The following is an 18,467-nucleotide window of genomic DNA, read 5'->3' as shown; positions in this document are numbered from 1 at the left end:
ATTTTTTGGGTAATGCCATTGCCTGGCCTGGTCATAAACAGAGTGTGGCTAATTTTTCCCGGCTTACAGTGGGCTTTCAACACGTAGTTGTGGATTCAATGAATAAATGACTAGAACCCTGCCTAGCATTGCACCGGGAACTACAAATCCCGGCGGACATTGCGCGGACGCCTGCGGACGTGATGATGCAAGGGGGCGTGCCGAGCCCGAGGGAGGGGTCGTCTTGTGGGTTGCCGGAGGCTTGGGCAGCTGTGGATCCTGGGGTGAGAGAGCGAGTGTGAGGGAGCGAAAGGTGAGCCGGGCGAAGGAGGGGACGCACTGCCGGGCGCCCCCAGTCTATGGAGCGGAGTAAGATGGCGGAGGCGGAGAGCCTGGAGACCGCGGCAGAACACGAGCGGATCTTGCGAGAGATCGAGAGCACCGATACGGCCTGCATCGGGCCCACGCTCAGGTACCCCGGGTACCGGGACCGTCGACGGGCGGGCACGGGCGGGACAGGGACAGGGTCCTTTGGATTTGTGTGTGGTTCAGCTGGCGTCAGGGCCGGTACCAGCCCCTCCCTTTGGCGAGACCCGCTAGCGACCTGCATCCTGGGCGAGGCGGGTCTCTCTGCGCAGCCCCGACGTGCGGTCCCTTCCCGGTCGCCGGTGCCTCTGGGCCAGTTACTCAGTAGGCTCCATCTGCCTCCTCCGGGCGGGGACAGCCTTCGTTTTCCCTCATCGGCTAAGCCCAGCGCCGGGGAACAAGAGATCTTCCGACAGATGGTGGCAGATCTTCCCCCTGGGGACATCATCCTTCTCCCTCAGACTCAAACCCTGTCCAGCCCTAGCCCTAAGTCCTGCTCTTCAGACAAAACAAAATTTCACTCCACTGTCTCTTGCTTGAAATTAAACTCTTGCCTCAAAATCACAACTACTTCTCAAAAATGAGTCATTGAAATTCCTAGGCCCTGGAAGGAAGGAAGGAAGGAAGGAAGTTTCTTTCAACCCGTGCTCCCCTCCTGTGAGCAAGTGCTCCTTGAACCCTTGTTAGGAGGTTGAGATCTTCCCAAGGTGCAGCCTCATGGTGTTCTCATCTTAGAGGAAAATTTATCCGGCTTCCGCCCCCATTATCATTATTTTGCATATACACCCCAGTTTTTTTTTTTGAGATGTCAAAACAAACTCCGACCTTCCTCAACTTATTTAAATATATATGTAACATATACATATATATAATACCCGCCCCACACAAATATAACTTATTTAATCACAAAAACAATCCTAGTAGATAGGTGCTATTATTACTCTCATTTTATAAATAAGACGGGAGTGCTTAAGTGACTTGGTCAAGGTCACAGAGAAAGTAAAGTGGGTGGGTCTGAAGATTCCTACTCAGTCTGGATTCAGACTCCTTTCATGTCTTTTTTTTCCTTTTGCGGTGCTGGAGATTAAACCCAGTGTCTTGCAGTGCAGTAGGCAAGCGCTCTAAGGCTTTAGCTTACAAGACTCTTGAATATTTTTCTGCCTCACTTGGCGATTTACCATCTACCATACTTCCTGTTAATAATTACTCACTAAGCCTAATTTTGAACTACTTTTCCCTTTCCCCTCAGTTTACCAGGTGCCCTGGAACTAATTCATTCTGGTATTTTCAGGTGATGCGTTTTGATTTCCATGCATCCAATACACAGATAATTAGCTTATCCTCCGTGTCCAGTCTTGGGTCACTGCCCCTCCATTCAATACAGATACTGCTTCCCACCTGCTTTTTCGTGGGGAAAGATGCTTTTTGAAACAGTGATTGCAGGAAGAGCAGGTTGAGACTTTGCATCTCTGCATAGCTTCCTTTTGTGGGATGGGGTTGGAAGTGGGGGTCGGGGGTCAGCGCCAGATCTTTAACTTAGTTCTCTCAGGGCCATCCCTGGAAATAACCATCCTTAGTAGTTTGCCTTTTGCCTCTTTATGGCGACTCTTAGCTCTATTTTTTTTTTTTTTTTGGCCTAGTTCTACCATACAATTGTCCCCTCTGCATTACATTATGATCATAATCATGCTGTCCTCTCATTTCCCTCCTTTTTTTTGGGCGGGGTGTGTGTGTGTGTGTGTGTGTGCCAGGGATTGAACCTAGGAGCACTTAACCACTGAGCCACATCCCCAGCCCTTTTTATTTTGAGACAAGATCTTGCTAAGTTGCTTACGGTCTCACCAAGTTGCCGAGGCTGAGTTTGAACTTGTGATTCTCCTGCCTCAGCTTCCCTAGCTGCTGGGATTACAGGTGTGTACCATTGCACCTGGCTTATTTCCCATTTTCTTAAGCTCTTACAGTCAGTGATCTTTTTTCATAGTCTTTACTTTTATAAAATTTAAAGGTTACTTACTTATAGTTCCCTAAGTGCATTGTTAATGGTTATTATTATTTGGTTTTCACAAAATAAAATGTTGCCAGAATTACTGAAGATGCTATTTTTAATGTTCTGTAAAGAAACTTGGTTGCTGAGCTGCAGTTGGTAGCCTGGCAAAACTCCCACTGGAGCAGTTGGGAGTACCATGTTTTTAAGAAGAATTTCTTATCAGAGCACCATCTGTATTGAATTATGGTTCAAATGTCGTTCATTCTCCCTAAAATTCTCTTCACTGTTATCATCAAATTCTTTTTCCACTGTAAAATGGGATTTTGTGGAGATGGATGAATGAATGGATCTTTTGCCTTAAAGAGACACTATTAAAAAATAAAAAGTTCGAGAATGTTCCACGGTGTTCAAAAACCACAGTATGATGATGCTACCGGTTTTAGTTACTTTTTCTGACACCCTGTATCATTATTAGAGGATTTTCATTTCTGGTCTTGTCTTTCTTTTGAGAGATAATCCTAAATCTTACTCTCAGACTTAAAGTTCAGTCACTTGAACATCCTGTAAGTAAGTCTTTTTGGCTTAGCTTGTCTCTACCCATATTTATTCATACGGTATGATCTCACCTTTTTTTCCTTATCCCATTTAGAGGCAGCAGCATGCACAGACTTGATATTTCAGGTTTCTGGCCTTTCCCTGCATGCACCTCCATTATCATTATCTCTCCATCATAATCATTAAGCAGGTTTGATTAAGTCAGGCAGTAGACTTTCTTCCTTAATCACACCTTAGCAGTAAACGTCAAACTCCTCTTTCTTCATAGCATTTTTCTTATTTTTTTTCTATCTTTGAGGCAGTATTTTATTTTATTTTTTTTGGCAGTACTGATGATTGAACCCAGCTCTATTTATTTTACTTTGAAACAGGGTTTTGCTTTGTTGCCCAGGCAGTCCTCAAACTTGTAATCTTCCTGCCTCAGCCTCCTGAGGCATGCACCACCATACCCGACTTGAGATGGTATTTTTAAGACACCATATTTTTAGCTGCTTCTAAGATAGGTTTTTCTAATGGAAGAGGAACTAAAGAACAGAGCAAAGGTGAGGCACTAAGCAACTCAGTGAGACCCTTCTCTAAATAAAATACAAAAAAGGACTGGGGATGTGACTCAGTGGTTAAGTGAGTTTAATCCCCAGTACCAAAAAAAAAAAAAAAAAAAGGAACAGAGGAATACAGAAAATTGATAGCAAATATAAGATTATTATATCCATCCCTAAAAATTCAGTTTAACAGTCTAATCCATCCCTAAAATTGCAGTTTAACAGTCTAATTGCAGTTTAGTTCTTGAGTAAGTGTGTGTGTGTGTGTATGTGTATGTGCTGGGGATTGAACCCAGGGCTTTGTGCATGCAAGACAAGCACTCTGCCAACTGAGCTATATCCCCAGCCCCTAATTGCACTTTAAGATTTTGCTTTCCAACTCTAAAATTTAACAGGGAATTACATTGCCCTTTGAAAAATAGCTTTATTGAGATAAAATTCATACATCATCTAGTTATTCACTTATCTTTATTATCGTTATCATTATTCTTTTGGTAGCAGGGATTGAACCCAGGGGTACTGAACCACTGAGCCACATCTGCAACCCTTTTAATTCTTTTCCTATTTTGAGACAGGGTCTTGCTAAGTTGCTGAGGCTGGTTTTGAACTTGCGATCCTCCTTCCTCAGTCTCCCTAGCCACTGGGATTACAGGTGTGTGCCACTACTTCCAACCCAAGTATTATTTAAAACATATAATTAGCCAGATGCACATCTGGCATCCCAACTAATATTATAGTTCCACTGGGGAGGCTGAGACAGGAGGATCACAAATTTGAGGCCAGCCTCAGCAAGTTAGAGAGACCCTGTCTTAAAGATAAAACAAAACAAAAAAAACCCAAAACAAAAACATAAAATTGAAGTACTTTTAGTGTCTTCAGGGAGTTGTGCAACAATTATCACAATTTAATTTTAGAACACTTTCTCATTCCAAAAAGAAATACACACCCATTAATAGTTACTCTTAATTTTGTTTCCACTCTCCCTCCCTGTTATTATTTTCTTTTTCTATGGGTTTGCCTATTCTAGACATCTGGACATTTTGTATTAATAAAATCATATGTTTTTTAATAATTTATCATGTTTTTAGGTTCATACATGTGGTAGCATGTATCAGTACTTCATTTCTTTTTATTGCTGAATAATATTCTATTGTGTGACTGTACATCTATCATTTTATTTGTCCATTGGACATTTAGTTTCCTTTTGGGGGCTGGTTTTTTTGTTTTTTTTTTATACTGGAGATTGAACACAGAAGAGCACTTTACCACTGAGCCACATTCCCAGCCCTTTTAATTTTTTATTTTGAAACAGGGTCTCACTAAATTGCTTAAGTCCTCAGTAAGTGGCTGAGGCTGGCCTGGAATTTGCTGTCCTCCTGCTTCAGCCTTCCAAGCCACTGGATTACAGGTGTGCACCACTATGCCCACTTTATTTAACTTTTGATGCACAAGCTTTTAATTTTTAATTTTTAATTTCTTTTGTTTTTTGTGGTACTAGGGATTGAACCCAGGGACACTTTACTATTGAACTACATCCCCAGACCTTTATATTTTTTATTTCGAGACTGGGTTTTACTAATTTGCTTACGGCCTCATCAAATTTCTGAGGCTATCCTTGAACTTCGCCATCCTCCTGCTCAGCCTCCTGAGTCTCTGAAATTATAGGCGTGTTCCACTGCCAGGTTATTTTATTTTATTTATTTTTTGCATGTGCTTTTGGTGTCATATGTGGGAAGCTTTTGCTCAACCAAAGGCCATGAAGAGTTTGTGCTTGCATTTTTTCTATGCATCTTGTTATTTTGTCCGTTATATTTAGGTCTGTGATCCATATTGAATTTTCATGTATGATGTAAGGAAGGGTTTCCAGTTTAGGTCTCTGGCATGGGATGTCCTGTTGTTGCAGTAATGTTTACTGAGTTCCGTCATTCCCTCCCTGGGTAGGAGTTGAACCCAGGGGCTCTTTACCACTGAGCTGCATTCCCAGACCTTTTTATGTTTTATTTTGAGACGGGGTCTTGCTAAATTGCTTAGGGTCTACCAAAATTGCCGAGGCTGGCTTTGAACTTTGATTCTCCTGCCTCAGATTCCTGAGTTGCTGCTATTACTGGCATGACATAGCATCTTCTTTTCCTAGTATTGGGAATTGTATCCAGAGCCTGTGCATGGTGGGCAGGTGCTGTACCACTGAGCCACATCTTCATATCTTCAGCCATTTTTATTTTGAAACAGGGTCTCTCTATGTTGCTCAGGTTGGCCTCAAAGTTTTTTTTTTTTTTTTTTTGTGCCTTCAAACTTGTGATCCTCCTGCCTCAGTTTCCTGAGTAGCTGGACTTGTTCCACCATGCCAGGCTCACAACTCTTTTTTTCACTGTGCAATTTTATGTATTTACTTATATTTTTACTTTCAGTCAACACATAGTAATTGTACATATTTTGGGGGTACAGTGACATTCAATATATTATAGTGTAATTAATGTAACATTAATTACATTGCTTAATGATCAGATCAGGGAAATTGGCATATGACAATTCTTATATTTGTTTATTTGCTTTTAACTTTTTCCATATGCATTTTATTGCATTGTTTAATGAATATTATGTTCCTTGCCTTTTCAGTTAATGTGGTACATACAGTTTCATACATTGTTATATATTATATACTTATATCACTTTGGTGGCTTTATTCATGAACTAATTTATTCATTGATGTATTCATTTAGCTATTTAATGAGTAACATCTATATGCCAGACACTATTCCAGGCTTTGGAGTATAGCAGGGAACAAAATAGACAAGTTGCGGTCTTTCTGGAGTTTATTTTCTACTGGGGCACACGCAGAATAAACAAATGATTGGCTACTTCATATAATGTGTAGTGATTAGTGTTCCATAATGACAGGTAATATCATTCTGGCAAAGGTTTGGATAGAGTGAAGTGCAAGCCATATAACTTTTTTGGGGAAGTACCTTCCATTCAAAGAGCATAGCAAGTGCCAAGGTCTTCAGGAGGAGAATAGTGTTGGGAGGTGACAGTGGAGAGTAGTTGGGTTCAGATCATATGGACAATAGAAGAGACCTTGATTTTAACCTAAGTGGTCTGGGAAAGTATGGGAGAATTTTGAACAGGAAAGTAACATGCTGTCACTTAGGTTAAACAATTGACTCGCTGGCTGCTTTGTGGAGACCAGGTAAGAGAGGAAGTGGGGGAGCCAGCCTGGGGATATTTGCTCTAATAAGAGGTAATGGTTGTGATATGTAACAAGGCTTTAGGGAGGAAGTAGCTGAATTTAAAATGTTTTCAAGTAGAGTCAAAATGATAGATTAGACATGAGGGTTCAAGAAACATGAACATCAAGTACAATTCCAAGGCTTTTGGCCTAAGTAACCAGATAAATGATGGTGCCATTTATTGGGATAGAGGACAAGTGGGGAGGAACTTTATTTTTCTTCATAGCACTTACTGTTGCCTGATACACCTATTTTTTGATACCTCCCATCTAGAATGTCTGTTGTAGGAGAAAATGGGTTTTGTTTCTTTTGTTTGCTGCTATATTCCTAGGAATCTCAGAGTGCCTGGCACATAGTTGTTGCTCAGTAAGTATTTATTGAATGGGATAGAAGAATAAAAATATTGTATCACCAACTATTAATTGTATGGTAGGTAACTTGTTGATAAACTTTTAAAAAAATATGACCAACTTTTGAGGGGAAAAAAAAAAAACCATCTTCTGAAAATTAACCAGGCATGGTGTACACTCCTGTATTCCCAGCTACTTGGAGTTTGAGACAGGAGGATCCCAAGTTCAAGGCCAGCCTGGGCATCTCATCAAGATGCTGAATTAAAAAAAAAAAAAAAAAAAAAAAAAAAAGAAATGGGTAGGGATATAGCTCAGTGGTAGAGATCTTACTTAGCAAGGCTGGGGTTCAGTCCCCAGCACAGCAACAGAAAACAAAATAAAACACTTCTGAAAAATCTTATTATAAGATAAACATATCAGAAACATTTATTATTTGGAATTACATATAATTGCATAGTTTTTCCTTCTCTTCATTAATCAAAAGGGTGATGTAGCAAGGCCTTAAGGAACTCAGCAAGACCCTGTCTCTAGATAAAAATATAAAAAAAGAACTGGGGATATAGCTCAGTGGAAGAGCCCTTTGGTTAAAATAATGCGGGAGGGGGGCATGGAATAATTTGTCTCATTCTTTCTATTTTCTTATTTTATTAGTTTGTTGTTTATTCTTTCATTTTTTTATGCAAAGAGATAATATGTGATCTTAATTTCTCCTCTCTTTTACAAAATAAGTAGTGTACTACATACAGAGCTCTGCAGTTTAATCTCAGTATATTTTAGAGATTTGTCTATATCAGTATGGAGATTTTCCTTATTTATTTATTATATAGCTACATAGTATTGTATAAATATACCATGGTTTATTCAACTAGTTACTTATTTCTGGATTCTTGGGTTATTCCTTCTTTTACTAGATGAAATAATGCAGCAGTGCCTTGAATATTTGTCATTTCTTATTAAAATTTTCACACCTGTATCTATAGGAGAGATTCCTAGAAGTGGGAATCTAGGAATCATTGCTATGTAAAATAATGGAATTGTACCATTTTGTTCCTTCTTTTAGCAGTCTGTGAGATTGCACATCTCTTCATGGTTTTTTTTCAACAAAGTTTTCTCAAAGTGGGTTACAGGCTAATGCCACCATGCTTGACTCAGTGTTTTTTTTTAAAATTTTTTTAGTTGTGAAAAGATATAATACTTTTACTTTTTATTTTTATGTGATGCTGAGGTTTGAACCCAGTTCCCCCCATGCATGAGGCAGGCTCTCTACCACTGAGCTACAACCCCAGCCCCTCAATGTAGTTTTTAATGTGAAATTTTCTTACTATCTGTGAGGCTGAACATCTCTTCATTATGTTTAAGTCTTTTTGTATATCTGTTTGTGTGTGTGTACTGTCAGTTCATGCCCTTTGCTTATGTCTCTATAAGGTTGGAATTTTTCTTTTTGATATTTTGCAGCACTGTTAAAGGATCTTTGATGGTTATGCTTTGCCTAAGAGCATCGTTACTTATGATTTTTTTTTTTTTTTGTGGTACTGGGGATCGAACTCAGGGCCTTGTGATTGTGAGGCAAGCACTCTACCAGCTGAGCTATCTCCTCAGCCCTAAGAGCATCGTTAGTACACAAACTGAAATTAGTTGTGGTTGCTGAAAAGAACAAGCCATTGTATTTTAAGAAATGAAAGCTTCAAACCTGCTTCTTTATTATTTTAATCATAAAGGAGCATTCATAAACAGGCATTTAGATAATTAATAAAAATATATCAGTATTCTGTGATAATTTGATATTAGGAGATTTTATTGATGAATGCAGTGATTCCATTAGATAATGTCCTTTATACATAAAATTCTTAGGCAATCAGACATTTGAATAAAATCTTTAAAATGTTATGGCATGTATTCATATGTTTATATCATTTCTAGAATCAACACAATTGGTATATGAATTAGTTGTAACAATTATTAAAAAAGGATTATTATTTGGATGACTTTAGAAGCATTTTAGAATTTTAAATGGCATTTATGATAGAACTTTAGTTTATATGATATGTGAATATTGATTAGGTCATTAAGGAAAATAAGAATCTTTTGATTGTTTACATGTTTGCAGTTCTTAGTATTTGCTTGTGATGTAATAATTTATTTACTCATGTCAAAATTAAACTTCTATCTATAAGCAACTTGATGAAGTAAAATTAGCGAGTCACTTGCCATTGAAATCTGTTGGCAGTTGAGATGCTGAGCAATGATGACATTTGAAGTTTGCTTGAGGGAAATGGCAAAAATAATGAGGGGGGATTAGTAGAAACAGTGTTACACACAGAGCTGAACTTAATCTTGAGACCCAAAGTAACTAAGCAGTATTTCTTAGAGATGTCTACCATGACGGTTGGAAAGAAGAGTAAAACCATTAATGCTGCAGCAGTGTTTGCTAGAGTATTCAGGAAGCAAGAAAGTTAGTTTGCTCAAAGATAAACCAATGTGGCATGGATTTTGTTCCAATATTTAAATTAAGGAGAATTCAACTAAAATATTGACAACAATATTGAAGTATATTAATGTTTTGGCTATTTTTATTTTTAAATTTTTAATTTTTTTATACCTTTATTTTATTTATTTATTTTTATGTGGTGCTGATGGCCGAACCCAGTGCCTCACATGTGCTAGGCAGGCGCTGTACCACTGAGCTACAGTCCAAGCCCCTGTTTTGGCTATTTTAAAAATGAAATTTGTGGTGTATAGTATAGATTATATTTTGCATTTCTTGATGTTTGCAGACTGTTAAACATTTTCCTTTAAATTGCATGGAATTTAATGTTGACATTTTATACCACATTTTGATTATTTTTATGGCAGGGGATTAATTTTGTCCTAACTTTGCTTTTGAGTTAGTCTCAGTCTCTTTTTTTCTGGTTAGAAAAATGATGGTTCTTTTTCTTTGTGTCTGGTTTTTCCCTTGCCTTGTTCTAGAAAGTAATTAGATGATTTTCAAAAACTTGAATGATTAAAAACATACACATAATAGATATATTAAAGGTGGGAGGAAATGGGTCAAAGGGGAAATAAGGATAGGGAGAAGACTGTGATGTCCAGTGAGAACAGTTAGAGGCTTCCTATCTGAGTGTCTGTACTTTTGTTTTGAGGATTTCCAGTAGCTAGTGGGAAAAGAGACATGCTCAGTTATTTGAATTCTGGGGTTGTAAAATTAAAAAGTAACCAGGTGTTGTTACACACCTATAATCCCAATGACTTGGGAGCCCAAGGAAGGAGGTTTGTAAGTTCAAGGCCAGCTTCAGCAGTTTAGGGAGGCCCTAAGCAATTTGGCAAGGCTTTGTTTCAAAATAAAAAATAAAAAGGGCTGGGGATGTGACTCAGTGGTTAGGTGCCCTTGGGTTCAATCCCCAATATTTAAAAAAAAAAAAAAAAAAAAAAAAAAGAAAGAAAGAAAGTTGTTACCAGGAGAAGCACCAGTTATTCTTGGTTTTGAATTTGAAAACAGAAAATTATTTTCTCCATGTTTCCTAACAAAGGTGAACCCTGTATGTGACTGTATTTCCATATGGTAAATGCAGCAATATGTGATGGGTTGTTTCTGTGCTTTAGTGAAAGCATTTGCATAATCAGTGTACAATTTAATAAAAGCAGTTCTGTGGGGAGCCAAAATAAAGTGGTCCCAGAATGTAGTTCTCTGTTGCTTTTGGCTTAATCAAGGCATACATTTTATACCTGCAGTGGAAGTTGAATGTGTACTTCCTCCACCCCTTTTGGGATCATTGATCACTTCGAGATTCATATGAAAGCAGTAGACTATTTTCTTGTAAAATGCATATGTGTCCAGTCTCTGTGATTTCTATTCTGAAAGAATGTGTGCAATGTGTGTATGTTAGTTAATTCTTCATAAGTAGTCAAGGTTTTTGCTGAGTACTGAATATCAGTGAATTAAGGGTTATTTTTTTTTCCACCCTTTTTTTCTGAGTATGTCACTTGCCTATGTTCTTGCTCTGTATAGAGTGATACATGCTTTAAAAGTAAACCAGCTATGGGTAGGATTAATATCTTATGAAAGTTGAAAAACCTGAATAAACTACTTTAGGCTTCCAAAAGAAGTGCAGTGTAAGCACCAAGGATAAGTCTAAGATTCTTTTCTAGAAATAATTTGGGATGTGTTCTATCTAGCACAGAAATAAAGGACATAAAAATTTTGTTTGGAACCCTCTTAAATTTGAAGATAAAGTCAAGTCACCTTTGCCATTTGGGATATTGCCAACCAATAAAGTAATCATAGACATTCTGCTTTAAGTTGTATAAATTGGAAAATGCACTGAGTGGAAATGTAAGCCTAATTAAGTAAGTTATTTACCTGGAATGTTGGGAACCAGATACAATTTTTAAAAATTAAAATATGTTAACTCCCAACAGCAAAATGATGGATAAAATAAACATAAACATGTAATATATATTTGCATAACTGTATTTTAAACTGTATTTTAAACCTTTAAAATAACAGAGCACCCAGTGAAACATCTAAGCTAGCAAGAACTATCACAGTGCACCCAATTATATTACCTTAATGTGATTTGTATTGACATATATAGAATGGGACTCTTAAAATACCTACCTGCCATTCAGTCTTGGAAATTGTCCCATTAACATGCCTCTTACCCTGCAGTGATTTTATCTTCATTTACTACTGTGGCTTGATAATCAGATTAATCATTTGATAAAAACAAAAACACTGTCAGCAATAACAAACTTCTTTTACAACATTTGTGTCATTTGGGTATTTAGATGCTTCCTGTGTTTGGAGCTCTATGTAATGTTCAATTGTATGTTAGGTAAATAATGAAGGCTAGTTGCCAAAAATGATGATTTGAATTAAAATATATGCTCTCTTGTTTTACTTATTCTTTGATATTCTTTGATTTAAAGTTATGGAAGAAGACAACTTCTTTATTTTAACCTTGTATTTGCTGATCTGGAACATGACCAACTGTGACTCCAGCGTGGTTTTGGTACTGTGATATTGACATCTTATTGCATATCCCCACCAAGTCTCTTTTTTCCCTTTGTTCTCGATAGTTCTGTTTTTAAAACTTTCTTCTTCCTCCTCCTCCTCCCACCCCCACCCTCCCTCTCCCACTTCTGTAATGAACTCAGAAGCATTGTACCTCTGACCTACATTTCCAGTCTTTCTTCTTTTTTTTTTCGTAATTTTAAAAATTTGAGACAGGGTTTTACCAGTTTGCTCAGGCTGGCCTTGAACTTGTGCTACTTCTGCCTCAGCCTCCCGAATAGCTGGGATTACAGGTGTGCACTGCAGCACCTGGTTTAAAACTTGCTTCTTTACGTTTTTTCCCTTGCAGATTGTGCCGTTGCTTTTTCCTTGCATTTGTGCTTGCCTTTGTAGCTCCCTTCTACTTCCTGTAATTTAAAAACACACATTGTCCAGTGAAACATCTAAATAAGCAAGAATCATCAAAATGCAACCCATTTTCATTTCCTGAGGAAGCTCTGATACTAATAAACAGTACAATTTCAAAGGTTGCTGATAAGAAATGTGATCTTATCAAGCAATATGGATGAATAAAAAATAGGCTTGACTGAGTTTATACCATGAATTAATATAGAGTTTGATTTGAGGAAGGACATGTTTATGGAACACAGTTTTAAAAAAGGAAAAAATTTGGAGCTAGCCAAAAAATGTTCTTTTCTTCAAAATGAAGTAAAGGAGTTCCTTGACATTTGTAAGGAAGGGCCTTGGCATAGCAAAGGAGGAAAGTGAATGAGAAGAGCTCTTGAAATCCAAAGAAAAACTAGTCATTAAAGGCATTTCATTATATATTATAACTTCTAATTTTGAGCTGGATGTGGTGGCCCATACCTGTAATCCCAGTGGCTCAGGAGACGAGGCAGGAGGGTTGCCATTTTGAAGCCAGCCTCAGCAATTTAGGGAGGCCCTAAGCAACTTAGCAAGACTGTCTCTAAATAAAATATTAAAAGGGCTGGGGATTTAGCTCAGTGTTTAAGTGCCCCTAGGTTCAATCCCCTGTACCAAAAAAACAAAAACAAAAACAAATAAAAAACTTCTAATTTTGAAATGATTATAAATTAACATGCATTTATAAGAAACAACACAGAAATTCCCTGTATTCTTTACACAGTTTTCTCCAGAATTATAGTACAGTATCAGGGCCAAGATACTGACATTGTTCCTTGGTGGTCACGATATAGAACATTTTCCATCAGGAGCACTTACGATGTTTTTTAATAGCTCTGACACCTTCTCTGTCCACCCACCCCAAAGGGCCTTGCCAGGCTAGCCAGACACTCCACCACCAAGCTATAACCCTGCCACTTTTAATTTTGCTTTGCTAGTTACCCAGCTGGCCTCAAACTTTTGATCTTCCTTGCCTCAGCCTTCTGAGTAGCCTGTCCCCTCTTTGAACTGTGACAAACACTAATCTGTTCTGCATTTCTATACTTTTTTCAAGGAACGTTGTGTTTATGGAATCATATACATTATGTAACCTTTTGAGGTTAGCATGTTGCACTCAGCATAATTCTCTGGAGATTCATCCAGATTCATTTTTACTGCTGAGTAGTTTTCCATAGTATGGCTACACCATAGCTTGTTTAATCATTTATCCATTGTAGACATCTTGGTGGTTTCCAGTTTTGGGTTAGTTCAAAGAAAGCTTTTATAAATATTTGGGTACAGGTCTCTGTGTGAATATTATGTTTTCAGTTCTCTTGGTATGTTTGTGTGGGATGGAATTGCTGGATCATACAGTAACTCTGTCTTTTATATTTTAATGAACTGCCAAACATTTTTCAAAGTGGATGTGCCATTTTATATTTCAGTTAGCAGTGTATGAGGGTTTAAACTTCTCCACACCCTTGTCAGCACTGTTGTCACTTTTTAGTATTTTTGTCATTCTGATATATGTGTAATTTAATTTTAGTTTGGATTTCCCTAATTGTTAATGATGTTGAGCATCTTTTCACATGCTGATTTGCCACGTGTATTTTTTTGAGGTGGTGAGCATCAAATCCAGGGCCTTGTGCTTGCAAGGAAGGTGCTGTGTCATTAATCTACATACCTTGTATTTCCTTTTTGAAGATTTGTCTCTTCATGTCCTTTTTTTTTGATGCTAGGGATTGAACTGAGAGCCTGCTCTGTCACTGAGCTATAACCCCAGCTCCGCCTCTTTATGTCATTTGTCCATTTTCTAATTGGATCTTTTAAATTGTTGAGTTTTGAGGATTGTCTTGGATGTGTTGTTTGTGTTTTCTCCCACTCTGTAGCTTGTCTTTTAATCTTCTTAACAGGGTGCTTTGTAGATCTGAAATCTAGATTATCTCCTGTGTCTTTTTTTCTTTAAAAGTTTTATAGTTCTACTAAAATGTAAAACCTGCAGTCTGTTTTGTAATGTGATACAATATTTGTATGAAGTGTGAGATAGGTTGAAGTTTTTTTATTTTGTTTTGTTTCACCTGTAACTGTCTAATTACTCTGGCACAAATCATTGAAAAGACTGTCTCTTTTCCATTGAATTGCTTTTGCACCTTTGTCAAAAATTACTTGGGCTCTGCGTGGTGGTGCACACCTATAATCCCAGTGACTTGGGAGGTGGAGGCAGGAGGATCACAAATTCAAGGCCAGCCTCAGCAACTTAGGGAGACTGTCTCAAAATGAGAAATGAAAAGGGCTGGAGATGTAGCTCAGTGGCAAAGTGCCCCTTGGGTTCAATCCCTCAAATGCTTGAGCATATTTATATGTGTTTATTTCTGGGTTCTCACTTTTCTGTTATCTGTGTGTTTATCTTTCTGCCAATCCACAATCTTGATTACTGTAGCTATATTTAAGTCTTGATATTGGGTAGATTTTTAATCAATTATCTCTAGTTCTATCTTTCTGATTATTTCTTATGATCAGTATTAGAAATAAGCCATGCCTCAATTTTTCAGCTTCTTGCATAATGTTAACTGGAGAAACCCAGGACTGCATTTATTGAGGATCTTGGCACATATTTATAATGCATTATTTAATAAAGTGCTGCATTTATTGAAGATAAGGCAAAATGTTGTTCTTTGAAATAATGGCTCAGCTCTACTCTGAAATCAGAAAAGAACAATCTTTCAGAGTAGGTAATTGGCAAAGTGGTTCTTGAATACTCCTGCAGGAAGAAATTCTTTCTAAAGGCTTTATTTAGCTTGGACTTTTTTTTGGGTATTAGGGATTGAGCCCAGGGGTGCTTTGCCACTGAACTATATTCCCAGCCTCCACTCCTTCTTAAAATATTTTTTAGTTGTAGACAGACACAATACCTTTATTTTACTTATTTATTTTTATGTGGTGCTGAGGATGGAACCCAGTGCCTCACATGTGCCAGGCAGGCGCTCAACCACTGAGCTACAGTCCCAGTCCCTCCCCGGCCCTTTTTACATATTTTGTTTTGAGTCAGAAACTTGCTAAGTTGCTTAGGGCCTCCCTAAATTACTGAGACTGACCTCCAGTATGTGGTCCTCCTACTTCAGCCTCCTGATTTCCTGGGATTGCAGGGAGCACCACTGTGCTGGACTCGGTACTTTTTCTTTTTTGCTGTGCTGGGGGCTGAACTCTAATACTACGTATGTTCCCAGCCCAATCGTGAACTTTCAAATTAGTTTTACAGTATTGGCATGTGTTACCAATATTTAATCAGAAAGTGACCTCTTTTCAACAGGCAAATGAAAAAACATCTCAGCATTATTAATTAAAGAAATGCAATCAAAACTACAATGAGAGTGGGCTGGGGATATAGCTCAGTTGGTAGAGTGTTTTCCTTGCAAGCACAAGGCCCTGGGTCCAATCCCAGCACCGCGGGGTGGGGGGGACGACTACAATGAGATATCATACTTATTCTAGTGGCTATTTTCAAAAAGACAAAAGATGCTGAGTTTGGTGGCACATGCCTGTAATCCCAGCGACTCCAGAGGCTGAACCTAGAGAATTGCAGTTTCAAAGGCAGCCTGGGCAATTTAGGGAGTCCCTGTTTCAAAAAACAAACAAACAAACAAAAAAGGACTGGAGATGTAGCTCAATGGTAAAGTGTCTATGGGTTAAAAAAACAAAAAAACACAAAAGATAAGTGTAGGCACGGATCTGGAGAAAAGGCAACCCTTGTACACTACTGGTGGGAATGTAAATTGACAGCTGTTATGGAAAACAGTATGGAGGTTGCTCAAAAAATTAAAAATAGAACTAAATTATGACCTAGCAATTCCACTTCTGGGTATATATCCAAAGGATGTGAGATACCTGCATGCCTGTGTTCATTGCAGCATTATTTACAATAACCAAGATATGAAATCAACCTAAGTATCCAATTAACAGATGAATTGATAAAGAAAATGTACACATGTATACTTGCATGCCTGAGCACACATTATGGAAGACTGTTCTGACTTAAAAAGAATGTAATTCAGTCATTTGTGACAACATGAATGAACCTGAAGGACATTATGCTAAGTGAAATAAGCCTGGCACAGAAAGACAAATACTACATGATTAATATTTGTGGATTCTAAAAATGTGGAACTCAGTGAGCATGGTGGTTCACTTCCAGAATCCTAGCGGCTCTGGAGGCTGAGGCAGGAGGATCACAAATTCAAAGCCAGCCTCAGCAACTTAGCAAGACCCTAAGCAACACAAGGAGACCCTGTCTCAAAATAAAATATAAAAAGGGCTGGGGAATGTGTCTTAGTGGTTAAGCGCCCCTGGGTTCAATCCCCTGTATCAAAAAAAAAAAAAAAAAAAAAAAAAAAATTGAACTCACAGAAGCAGAGGACAGAATGGTGGTTGCAGAGGAGGAAATGAGGAGATGTTGATCAAAGGGTACAAAGTTTCAGTTAGGATGAATATGGCGGAGAAGTCTATTTTATAGCATGACTATAGTTAATGATGAAAATGTATACTTGAAAATTGTAAGAGAGTAGATTGTAAGTGTTCCCACAAGCAAAAAATATGTGAGATAATGGATGTGTCACCTTGATTTAGTAATTTCATATTGTTTATATATGTATCAAAACATTTGCACAACTAATTGATGCAATTTTTGTCAGTTTTACCATAATAGAGAAAAAATTTTAAAATGCATTATCACCATCAAAATAAAAAAAAGAAAGAAAATGGTCTTTTTTAATATATAAGGTTCTGTTCATTTATGCAACAGGGAAAACAACCTCCAAAGGACTACCAGATTTAAGCCATCATCACCTTGACTATCAAATTCATTCTTCAGACATCATGACCCAGAATTTGTCCTTGTTTCAGACTTATTAAAATGTTAGAACTTTACCACCAGTCACAGTGGCTCATGTCTCTAATCCCAGCTACTTGGGAGGCTGAATCAGGAAGGTCACAAGTTTGAGGTCAGCCTGGACAACTTTGCAAGACGCTGTTTCAAAATAAAATTTAAAAAGGGTTGGGGATGTAGCTCAGTGGTAGAGTGCCCTAAGATTCAATCCCTAGTACCTTCCCAATCAAAAAAAGGTCAGAACTTTAGTATAACTTAATTCTAAAAAAGAAAAAAAATCCCAGGTGTCATCTTTTCATTATTATTTCCTATTGTCACTATTTAAACTTGCTTGAGGAGTTTATTTTTTCCTACCTGTTAATCTTTGACAAATTAGGTTCTGGGAGGACAATTCACATCAGTTTCTTTTTTTTTTTCAGTACTGGGGATTGAACCCCCAGGGCCTCGTGCCTGCTAGGCAAGTGCTCTACCTCTGAGCGACATCCCTAGCCCTTTTTTTTCCCTTTACTTTTCAAGGTGTTGGGGATTGAGCTCAGGGGCTCTCCAATAGTAGGCAAGCATTTTGCCACTGAGCTACATCCTCAATCCCCCTTTTTAAAATTTAATTTTGAGATAGGATCTTGCTAAGTTGCCCAGGCTGCTCTTGAATTTGCCATCCTCCTGCCTCAGCCTCCAGAGTAGCTGGGATTTAAAAAATCAGTTTTAATAGTTTGTTGATAGAAGGACAAGATAGCAATTTCTCAAGATAATTGAGGCAGAGTTCCAGAAGGTTTTCATTTTTTTGCAACAAGTTCCTGGAAAGACTTTGAAATTTCCTTGATTCTCTTGGTTTTCCTCAGCTGATGGTGGAAGGCCAATTATGCATGGAGATGATATTGGTATATCTTGTTCCTCCCCAGTCCCTCTAGTACTGGGAATTGAACCAGGGCCCTCTGCATGCTGGGTAAGCACTGAACTACATCCTTAGGCTCTCCACCCTCCTTTTCAAAAAATTTGAGACAGGGTCTTGCTAAGTTGTCCACTCTGGTCTCAAACTTGTGATCATCCTGGGTCAGCCTCACAAGTAGCTGGGATTACAGATGGGGACACTGGCTGACTGGTGTCTGGTATAGCTCCTAGGAGTGTAAATGAAAGAACAACAAAAGTGACAAGGGACTACACTGTCT

General features: G+C 38.1%; 1 protein-coding gene across 4 annotated transcripts in view; it reads left to right on the top strand.

The window, feature by feature from the left end:
- Nucleotides 1-223: 223 nt before the first annotated feature.
- The window catches only part of Exoc6b (exocyst complex component 6B), a 579,628-nt gene continuing 561,384 nt past the window's right edge, over nucleotides 224-18,467 (top strand). For all 4 annotated transcript variants that reach the window (XM_047523340.1, XM_047523341.1, XM_047523339.1 and 1 more), the window contains exon 1: nucleotides 224-451. In XM_047523340.1, coding sequence (XP_047379296.1) covers nucleotides 339-451 — 113 coding nt within the window. In that variant the 5' untranslated portion in view covers nucleotides 224-338. The remainder of the gene's footprint in view (nucleotides 452-18,467) is intronic.

The sequence above is a fragment of the Sciurus carolinensis genome, chromosome 13 (genome assembly GCF_902686445.1).
Source record: "Sciurus carolinensis chromosome 13, mSciCar1.2, whole genome shotgun sequence".
In the NCBI taxonomy this organism is placed as follows: Eukaryota; Metazoa; Chordata; class Mammalia; order Rodentia; family Sciuridae; genus Sciurus; species Sciurus carolinensis.
The sequence above is the reverse complement of the archived record's forward strand: the minus strand, read 5'-3'. Positions and strand labels throughout refer to the sequence as shown.